At 35.3% G+C, this 11,399-nt stretch overlaps 1 protein-coding gene across 1 annotated transcript; it reads left to right on the top strand.

Moving 5' to 3' along the window:
* Positions 1-9,838: 9,838 nt before the first annotated feature.
* Positions 9,839-10,234, top strand: LOC149166406 (uncharacterized). Its single transcript, XM_089430157.1, has one exon. It carries the CDS (start codon positions 9,839-9,841, stop codon positions 10,232-10,234), a length of 396 nt encoding a protein of 131 aa, XP_089286283.1.
* Positions 10,235-11,399: the final 1,165 nt, after the last annotated feature.

Genomic DNA, 11,399 nt, shown 5'->3' with positions numbered 1-11,399 from the left:
GATAACAACGAACGGGTTCCAGCTCGCTCACTGCTGTAAACAGTGCAGCCCAAAAGGCGTGAATCATGGATACGTTGCAGCAACCGCCTTCGAACTTTATTGGAAGTTGGTGAAGTTTTAATTGCAGAGGTCGTGGTGAAGGTATATATGAATTAATTGCACACCTCATGTATATGAGACTGATTTTTTCATTGACGGGGAACCAAAAGTAGTTAAAAAAGGAATTTTTAAATAACAAATTTGGTAAAAGTTTGTTTTGTTTTAATGAGGAATTACTGGTTCGAAACTTTGTCGGTCTTAAATTTATTATGTGATTCATATAAATCATGAATCACAGAATTTTGCATTCTGAAAAAAATTTAAGTTTTATTATACTTTAGAATGCTATAATTTTATAATATGATATGATTTTTTTAAGAGAAAAAAATAATAATAAATAATTAATTTATATTCTAAAATTATATATTAAAATAATAAATAAAAAGTTATTTGAACATTTTAAAATATCATTATTAAACTATTTTAGCATCCAAATAAATATTTTAATCAATAATAATAAAAATATATAAAATAAATAGGAATTTTTTTAAATATCACTTTTAAATTATTTTTATAATCAAAATAACTTATTTTAATCAATTTGATAATAAAAATATATAAAGTCAATAGGTTGAAAGTTTTAGATGAAAGTAATTAAAATTTTATAGAGTAGTTTGAATTAAAAAGGGTTCCCAATGATTTTGATTAGAATTACTTGATATAGTTTGTAGCCTATTAAGGTTTATTTTTTTTATTTCATTTTTTAATATAATGATATTTTTGATGGCATTAATCTCTTTCACAAAAAAAAATATTAGGGAAAGTTTTAAAAACATTTTTATGTTTTCATATATGATAAATAATAGGAAAAAGCATAAAAAAAAAATTATGTTTTTCCTATTTGGAAAAGAATGGAAGATATCAAAAATGTTTTTACGCTTTTATTATTATCTAGTCACTCTCACCATGGTTTTTTAAATTTTCTTTATTATTTCCCCTAATCTCACTAGTGTAAAACATTTTTCTTTAGAGTGGAAATAATAGGGAAAACATAAAAATGTTGGTGGGGTAAGCCTAAATAATAGGAAAAACATAAATACCAACTCAAACTAGACCTAGGAAATAATAGAGAACAAAAAAACAATTTTTTTTTCTAAGGGTGGGGAGAAATAATAGGGAAAACATAAAAACATATTTTAATATATTCCTTATTATTTCCCGTCACCCACATCCCTCACCCTATGAGGGTTTTTATGTTTTCCTCATTATTTCCAGCCACCCTCATCCCCCACCGTACGAGGACTTTTATGTTTTCCCTACTATTTCCACCAACACAGTGTAATAGGCTGGGGGCATTTTTATATTTTCCCCATTATTTCCTGTACCTCCACCTTCATCCCTCACCCTTTGAGGATTAAGATTGCCAAAAATAATAGGGAAAACATAATAAAGGGTACCCTCACCTAGGGAAAATAATAAAGAAAATATAAAAAATATTCCCTCCGCCTGATCCCCATGGGTTGGGTTAAATAATTGAGAAAACATTTAAAAAAATAAAATACATCTATCCTCACCCTATGACCAAAAACATAAAAAGAACAAAAACAAAAAAAAGCCCTATAGGTTGAAAGTGGGGACATAATAATAATAATATAAAAAAAAATGGGTTCCCCACATGAGGAAAATATAAAATAGTGAAAAAATTATTAAAAATATGACAAACATTAATATAAAAAGAGATTTTTTAAAATAATAAAATAGAATAAGTTTAAATAAATAGTGGAAGATATGGATTTGTAGTAGCTTCTTTTATTTGGTTAAGGGTTTTTTTCCATCAGATTTATGCAAGCAAGTTGGTTTCTGACGAGATGAAAGCCTACTTACTTAAGGACCATCACCATTTAGTTATATTAATTTTTTCTCACTTTAAATTAAAATGAAAAATAAAACTTAATAAGCAAATTAAGAAAGTAAAAATCTATATTTAACACCAGAAACCCAAAAGTAAACCCTTAAATTTCAATTAATTTCATAATAAACAAATATAAAATCAATTAAAAATCAGGAGCCATTTATGCTCTTTTGCCCACAAAGGAGTCTAACCAAGCTCCACGAGAGGTTGGTTGGAAGAAATCAATCAACAAATTCCGTGGACTCGTTTTGATAGGGCATGTGACCATGGGGCATGTTGAGGAGGTTTGATTTTGTTTTTAAATGAATAACATTTTTTGAATTATCGGTTTGGACAGAGGATCAAATAATTTTGCAGAATTTAATTAAAACTTACTTTATGTTGGGCATTTTTTTGGGAGTTGCTTAATGTTATAAATTAGTTCAATGTTATGCAGAGGTGTCATAATCAGCAAAACTTTATTTTGGCTTTGTTTCCTATTGCGAAACACAGATGCAAACCTTTTGCCTAAAAAGGATGCTCAACTGGTTTTGGGCACATGGCAAACTAATGAACACATAAATAGAGCAGTACAGTCATATCAACATCAGCCTTTTGTGGAAATTTAATTTAATGCATCAATTTATATATTGTATGGGAATGCCGTGGACAGTGATATATACACTTACATGATATATGTCTATTTTTGTTTTGTATTTGAGTAGTATGTTAAAACTACTCTCACCATCTAAATACTCCGTACATATTTTCTTTTGATTATGCAGATAACTTTTTTTATTATGGATTGGCTTTATGTTTATGTTTTGTATTAAGTCAGATTTTTTTTGCTCAATGGATAGAAAATTGCTTATCTATGTATTTATGTAACTTTATATATTTTATGAGAAATTTTTCGGCGAATTTTTTTTTAATTTATTTTAATTCTTAATTATAGATTTTAAAAATATCTATAATTAAATAATTTATTTTAATTCTTAATTATAGATTTTAAAAATATTTATAATTAAATAAAATGTTGAGTGAGATCAAACACTTAACTTCACTTCTGTCTGGAGTTCCAAAATATTTTTGAATGTTTATTTCCACTTTCAAATTTCATAAATATTTATGACGATCCAATTTTTTTTTCCCTCATATTGATACTATTTTGAGCCTTGTGTCCAACCAGTGTGGAAACATTCGACGATGTGTGGAATTCACTGGCAGGTTGCGTTGAAAAGTTTTTGACATTGAAGACAACCACACAATTGGACGTATTACAAATAATTTTGGTTGTCATAATTGTTGTTCATCTTCACAAGAAGCTACCTGTGGAGCATGGACTCCATTTCGTGCTATTGCAGAAATATGCGATTTTAGTTTCTTATTATTTTTTGGAGCTCCTTTTTGAAGTATTTTTTTTTTCAGAGGGAAAATCAATATATGGCCGAAGCCAGCAGATTTTTACAACATATGGCCGAAGCCAGCGGATTTTTACAGCAGATGACCGAAACCAGCAGGTTTTTACAGCATATGACCGAAGCCAGCAAAATTTCAGAATATTTACGACATAACCCTAACAAATTGTCCATAAGACCAAAACCAGCAAATAACCAAAGCGCAATCGACACAAACATTGCCGCAGGATTCGATCCCGGCTGGGGGGAGCGAAAGCCATCCGCCCCAGCCGTCTAATCTTCATTTTTCTAGAATGGTTTGTATACAGCCCTGATATGGTTATAGAGATAGAGGAAGCCGAATCTAAGCGTAATTCCTCCAATGTTATAAGCCTGAAATTGCAACATCGGATAAACAGGGCGAGATGGTCGTTATGGAGAAATTGCTTAGGGTTTCTTCACAACACTTTGGCAGGAAAAAATATGCAAGGCTACGCTGATATCTTGAATTTTAATAAAAAGTTAAGAATTTTTTGCGAGAAAAAATAAATAAATTAAATTAAAATTAAAAATTATTATTTTAATCAAATTAATAATATAAAATATAAAATCTTTTAAACTAATAATTAAAAATATTAAATTAATGATTAAAAATATTAATTAACAATAAAATTATAAAATATTCATTAAAATTAAAAATATTAATTAATAATAAAAATATTAAATATTAATTAAAACTTTGTTATGTTGTCTACAATGACTTTTTGGAAGTTTTTCTGGTGGGTTTTTCCGGTCAAAATCCGGCAGCAATTTATTGGAATCGCAAGTTTGATAGCTAGTTTCTGCACAATCAAAGCGTCCCAGGGGTTTTTCAAGGGGCTGAATCCAAATATGCAGTTAAAAAACCATTTTAAATAATATAAATCAAGATTTAACCTCAATGCAAATTTGACAATAAATTAATAAACTATAATCTATTCATTTTAAATATATAAATTAAATTAAATTAAAATTTATTATTTTAATCAAATTAATAATATAAAATATAAATGTCGGCAACTTGACAACTGCATATTCCTGTCACACATTTCACAGATTATTGCGACTCATCTTTCATTTTCATGTTTGTTAAGCATTGAATATTTAATTGGTTATTTCGAATAATAAATTGTATAAAAAATAAAAATAATAAATTGTATAAAAAATAATATCAAAATTTAATAGTTAAAGTGAATATTGTTTTAAATCTTTCAAAATAGCGTGCAAACAAATAATGAATACATATTGAAATAGAAACATCAAAATGATTTTTTTAACTAATAATTAAACAACTAAATTAATAATTAAAAGATATCAATTAATAATAAAAATATAAAATATCAATTAAAATTTGTTATGAATTAGGTAAAAATATAAAATATCAATTTGAATTTGAAAATGAATTAATAAATTGTTATAGATTTATTTTAAGTCAAAACTATCAAACATGAAAAAATCAAATGGCTCAGTATGCAAAAAAAACTTCTGAGTACAAAACTTGAAGCAAAATTTACATCTCTAAAATTAAATTTTTATTAATCTTGACTCTTAATAAATAGAAAATAAAATAAAACTACAAAAATACATGGTTGGTCAGTTTACAGGACTTTGGCTTTCCCCGAAATCAACTGAGAACTAGGTCGCCAGGAACTGGGCACCTTTGATAAAAAACAAGGTAACCTCTTACTTCCTCGAGAGAGGATACTTTCTGTTCGAATTCTCTGCAAAAGAGGAAAAATATCTCATTTTCAGGGATGGCCCCTACTTCATGGGCCCTCAAGGTCTGTATTTAAATAAATGGACGCCCGACTTCAATCCGGCGGTGGATGTGCCTACAGTGGTCCCGGTGTGGGTGAGACTCCCCAATCTTCCAGTTCACTACTGGAACTGGGAATCTTTGAAGCACATAGGAAATACCCTTGGAAAATTTATAGACAAGGCCAACAACAAAGATCAGTATGACTGTGCCAGAATTTGTGTGGAGGTAGATTTGGAAGTCAGACTACCGGAGGCCATCAAAATAGTTGTAGGTCCCCAGACTCATGTACAGAAACTGGATTATGAGCAGCTGCCGCTCAAATGCCGAAAGTGCCACGTCTACGGACACTTTGCTAGAGATTGTCTGTCCAAAGGGGTGGAAGAAAAAGGGAAGGAAGATGGATGGAACCAGGAAAAGCGCTCCAAAACTTCTCACAAAAAGAATGTAAATGTAAATGCTAAAGCTCCTCAAGCGAGTCCTGCTCAAAAACCATCCATGGAAAGCCAAGGGAATAAATTCGAGATCCTTGGATCTGAAATCATGACCACCCAGGAGACAGAAATCCCAAAGGAGGCCTCTCCATCTAAAGCCTCCCCCTCCACCAAAAGTGTACCAGAGAGATCCAAAGGGAGGATCTCAGAAGAGGAGGAGGAAACCCAAGAGTCCGAGGAATCGGAGGAAGAAGGGGAAATAGGTGAATCCCAGTCTTCTCTTAAAAGATCTACAAGAGGACGAAAGTCTGCAAAGGAAAAAAGAGAACAAGAAACTTATAAGGACAAGCTTCAGGGTAGCCAACGAACGTTAGAGAAACTCCTAGCAAAAACCCCGAAGATGACGAGGATTCAATCCCAAGGCTCCAAGGGAGCTCATCAAGGCAAAAATAAATGATGAAGATAGTCTCCTGGAATTGTAGGGGAATGGGCACCACAACTAAGGAAGAAGCAATGAAAAGTTTAATAAGATTGGAAGCCCCGGATATCCTTCTCATCCAGGAGACTAAATTGGAGGACACAACTTTCCTCCAAGCAAGCAAAAAATTTTGGAATAAAAGTGGAGCGCATGCAATTTCTGCCCATGGAGCATTGGGAGGGCTTGGGTCGCTCTGGAACACAAATAAGTTTTCATTAATCTCTGAGTCCCTGAATACCCATTGGATTTTTTAAAAAATGCAGCACTTAGAATCCAAAGAGATTATTTGTCTATTCAATGTGTATGCTCCTAACAATGCAGGTGAGAAAAAAAATTGTTGGGACTCCATCAAAAGTCTGGCAGATCTAGAGAATCTGGAAAACATAATCATAGCCGGAGATCTAAACCTCACCCTCCTCTCAACAGAAAAAAGAGGAGGTAGCATAGTCAGAGATCCGGCAAGAGAATGGGTGGAAGACCTCATGCAAGACTGGGACCTGCTAGATATAAAGCCGGTTACTGGCACGTTCACATGGTCAAATAAGAGAGTTGGACCGAGTCACATAGCAGCAAGACTTGATAGATTTTTTGTTCAAAGTTCCTTCCTGCTTCTTGGGTTAGAGACTAGAATGCGTATTCTCCATAGCAGTGTATCAGATCACAAACCCATTAGCCTAAAGCTGTTGACTTCTAAGGATTTGGGGCCTATCCCTTTCAGATTCAGCTCTCTATGGACTAAAGAGAAAGACTTCATGCAAAAGGTCAGAAATTGTTGGAAAGATCGAGTCAAGGGTTCCCCTTTTTTTGTTTGGGAGGAAAAACTTCGAAGAGTAAAAGCTATGCTGAAAGGTTGGGTTAAGACCTTTCCCAATCCCGTTGTTGACAGAAAAAAAAATCCAAAGCGACCTAGAAAGCAGCACCTCCACCTAGAAGTTGCCAAAATCACCAAGAAGAGCTGGACAAGGAATCTCAGTTACAGCAAAAATTCCATAAGACTTGTCTGGCAAAATAAGAATTTTGGAGGCTCAAGTCAAGGAGTCTATGGCTCAAAGCTGGCGATCGAAACTCTTCATTTTTCCACAAGCAGGCTCAAGCCAGGAAATGCCGTAATTCTATCTCTGAAATCAAAAAAGAAAACTACACCTTAAAGGACTTTGCCAGCATTAAGAAGGCAGCTTCAGATCACTTTGAGAATATGTATAGTGAAGACATGGAGACTAGCCAAAACGATAATCTACTAGACTCTGTTACCTACCTCATCACATCTAAAATGAACCAGGCCCTTGAAGGAAAAATCACCAAAAATGAAGTTAGGGAAGCCCTCTTTGCAATGGAACCCGACAAAGCCCCGGGACCGGATGGTTTCACGCCCAGATTTCTTCAGACCTGTTGGCAGATAGTTGAGAAGGAGCTCTTTAAAATGATCCAGAAGTCCCAAGAGTGTCAGAAAATTGGAGGCTGCACAAACTCAACTTTTCTCGCCCTCATCCCTAAAGAAAAAGGTGCAAACTCATTTAATAGATTCTGCCCTATATCCTTATGTAACATTGGATATAAAGTGATTACCAAGGTAATAGCAAACAGGTTGAAGAAAATTCTCCCCAAAATCATCCCGGAGAATCAAGGTGGATTTATACATGGCAGACAGCTAGTAGATAATTTCATCCTGGTCCAAGAGGCGATTCATTCCAGCCTTCGTCGAAAAGAAAAAGGTATGGTCATTAAACTAGATCTAGCTAATGCATTTGATCGTGTAAGACATAGATTTTTGTTTGTTGTTTTGCACAAGCTTGGATTTGGTCAAAATTTTATCAAGTGGATCAGAGCTTGTATTTCGGAACCCTGGATTGCGCCTTTAGTGAATGGCAGGGCTGCTGACTTCTTCAAAGCTTCTAGAGGGCTGAGGCAGGGGTGCCCCCTCTCACCCCTCCTCTTTGTGCTGCAGGCCTCTGTCCTCAGCTTCTATTTAAACAAGAAGCAACAAGACCAAGATATAGCTGGCCTGTGCATAGCAAGAGGGGTTAAGAGCATCAACCACGCCCTCTTCGCAGATGATACCTTGTTGCTGGGGGCTGCAACTCAACACTCTGCAATCAAATTTAAAGAAGTGCTGGAAGACTACTGTAAAGTATCAGGTAGTGAACTAAACAAGGGTAAATGTCATATATACTGCTGGAATATCTCAGCTGCTTCTACAAGTTCCATAGCCAGATGTCTAGGCTTTGCAGCTTCAGCATCTTGGACCTCCTTTAAATACCTTGGGCTGCCCATCTTTCATAAGAGGGCTTTGAGCAAGGATTGGCATCCCCAGATAGAAAAATTCAAAGCAAAAATGCAGGCCTCGGGATCCTCCTGGCTCAACATTGCCGAAAAATCAGTGCTCATCAAATTCGTGCTTAGCAGCCTGCCACTATTTCAATTCTCTATCCTTTTGGCACCTGTGGGAATCATTAAGAAGATGGAGGGGCTAATCAGGAAATTTCTCTGGAAAGGAGGCAAACATAATGAGAAGATAATTTCTCTAGTTAATTGGGAATTAGTCTCCAGATCGATGCAGGAGGGAGGATTAAACTTCAAAAATCTAAGTATACAAAATTTAGCAATAGGAGCCAAACTGATTTGGAAAATCATAGCTCCAAATCCAGGATGGGTTCAACTAGCGTTGTGGAGGAAATATTTCAGAGGACAGAACTTCGGTGCCTGGAGCAACCCAAAAACCAAAACAGAAACCCCTTCAGTGCTCTAATTATTAAAATTGGCCCGCTAATAAGAAACAACGCCTACTGGATACCAGGAAATGGGAAAAACATCAAGTTATGGGAGGATAGCATCATTAACAGGCCTCCGCTGGTGGAATCGAATCTCAAGATTGAGCTTAAGGCATGGATGGATGAAATAAATATAAAAACGCTCTGGGACATATCGAAATGGTGTGGTGACAACTGGTCTAGCTAGAAACAGATCACAGTCCCACCTGCGTTGCAATCAGATTATGCTACGTTGTTAAAGATGCTGCATGGGTTGGCTCCGTTGCACGCAAGAAGAAAAGACACGAGAGGCTGGGGACCGAAGCAGATCGGCTATATGGTGGCTCAGGGCTATGCCAAATACATGGAGAGACCCCACGTACCTCCTAATCCGGCACCCTGGGTTGGTATTTGGAACTTCCCTGCCATTCCAAAAATTGATCACTTCTGCTGGCTATTATGCCATCAAAAAATTCTAACAGATGATAGGCTACAGAAAAGGGGCATTCTAGGGCCATCAAGATGCACACTATGTAAGGGAAGTTCGGAATCTACTCTTCATCTCTCACTGGAGTGCAAATACACAGGTCTAATCTAGCACAAGCTCCTTGGACCATCGAATTTTATGCCCACCTTTCCCCACTCTGTCCCGGACCTGTTTGCTGGGTGGATGGCTAGGTATCTAGGCCCAAGTCCAAAAAACAAGATAGTTAAAGCAGCATGGAATGCTCTGCCCAAATTCATCAGCTGGCAAATCTAGTTGGAGAGGAACAAAAGGATTTTCAGAAATAAGGAACAGAACTTCAGACTAGTAGAAAATACAGTGAAAGGTCAGTTAAATGAGTGGCTAAGAGACAAAAGCGATGGCACAAATCTAAGCCAGTAGGATATTGAGTTTGGAGCAGCGCTCAACCTCAATTTCCAAAAATCGAAAACCTCACCTATATGTCTCAAAGATTGGCAAATCAGGAAAAACAAAGAAGAATTTCAATCTTGGCTATCCAAACAAACACTCCCCTCTCTTTTCTTTGACGGGGCAGCCAAGGGAAATCCAGGAATGGCTGGAGTAGGAGGGCTCATTATAAATCTAGAAGAAGCATCTATACACAGTTTTGCATGGGGACTGGGCCACTCCTCAAGCATACAAGCTGAAGCCATGGCCCTGTTTCAAGGGATCAAACTGCTTAAAGAACTAGGACACATGGAAGCAATTGTTTTCGGCGATTCCCAGGTCATCATCAAAGCAATGGCGACCAACACAAATCCAGCAGATCTTCAACTTGCAAGGACAATTACAAGAATTAAAGGCATGACAAAGCTCCTAGACTTGAAATTCTTTCATATCCTGAGAAACAACAACAAAGAAGCAGACATAGAGGCAAATAAGGCAGTCCAGCTAGATGCCGGAACTATTCTCAGAGATGATGAAATCTCTTGGGACCCAATTCCCTAAACTTTCTATGTTCTTCTGCCTTTTATTGAATCAGTTTGTATGCATTCATAAGCTCGGGAAATCAGTAGCAAGAGTTCATTTGATAAATTGTAAAAAGAGGCGATTCATAAACATATGCACTATGTCCCGCTTGTTGGAGAGATGCCAAGAAACCAGCTTCACTTTTTGTAACCGGAATTATGGATTTTTGCCAAATATTTAATGAAATCCCATAACCGTTTCTGTAAAAAAATAAAAAATAAATAAATAAAATAAAATTATTTATATATAAATTTCACATCTATATATATGAATATTTTTTTGTGTTTAAATTAAAACTTTCATAATATATACATTTCTTTTAATTATATATATATAATTTTAGATTTAAGACATCTTTGGTTTATATCTTCTAATTTAGTAACCGGAGAACCCACAGTAAAAACCATTTGTAACATCCTTATCATAAATACTCATTTAAAAACTTAAGTAAAATAAAATATTCATAAATAATGAAGTTTACCTTTAACCGTTTTAGTTAGGGTTCACTTATTGATAACTGCCCTTAACATTCTTGATTCACTAGAGATCTCTCATGAAAGAGGGAGGAAAAATATATTAGAGGTGGAGGCAAAACGCATAGGGAAAATTTGAATTGAGTAAGTGAAAATGGCAGCAGAAGAGTTGAATGAGGTTGCGTGAACGACAGATTCCAAATATATGACACAACAGAACAAAGCTATGGATTATCTCACTGATCATGTCGAGGATAGACAGCTTAACTCCAGGAGAGTTCACGATGGTTCGAACACTGCTGTACGAGATCTCTTACGAAGAGGGGAACACAATCTGTGGGCATGATGGGGCCGGGGGTTTCATGCTAGCCTGGCACACGAGTATAAATTCATGAGAGAATTCACTGTGCCTACTGACTGCAATGTAGAGCCCATTTCTACTACCTATCAAGATGGGGTGCTGACTGTTATAGTTCCCAAGCTTCTTCCACCAGAACCGAAGAAACCTAAGACTATTGCAAGGCACGGTGTTTTTACACCATCAGATAAGTAACTGCATTCCTTGTAGAGAAGAATAAGTTGTTATTTGGATTGTTGGAAATATTATGTTAATGCATGCAGTAAAAGATTGATTAATTTATATGTTTTCTTGGTAAAGAAAAACATGTTAA

The sequence above is a fragment of the Pinus tabuliformis genome, chromosome 5_1, assembly GCF_031772625.1.
Source record: "Pinus tabuliformis cultivar Carrire ecotype Pingquan chromosome 5_1, CPIR1, whole genome shotgun sequence".
Classification (NCBI taxonomy): Eukaryota; Viridiplantae; Streptophyta; class Pinopsida; order Pinales; family Pinaceae; genus Pinus; species Pinus tabuliformis.
Note: the sequence above shows the minus strand (reverse complement) of the source record. Positions and strands in the feature narration are given on the sequence as shown.

Coding starts and splice junctions, on each gene's coding strand:
- LOC149166406 (XM_089430157.1), top strand. CDS start 9,839: ATGGCTGGAGTAGGAGGGCTCATTATAAATCTAGAAGAAGCATCTATA.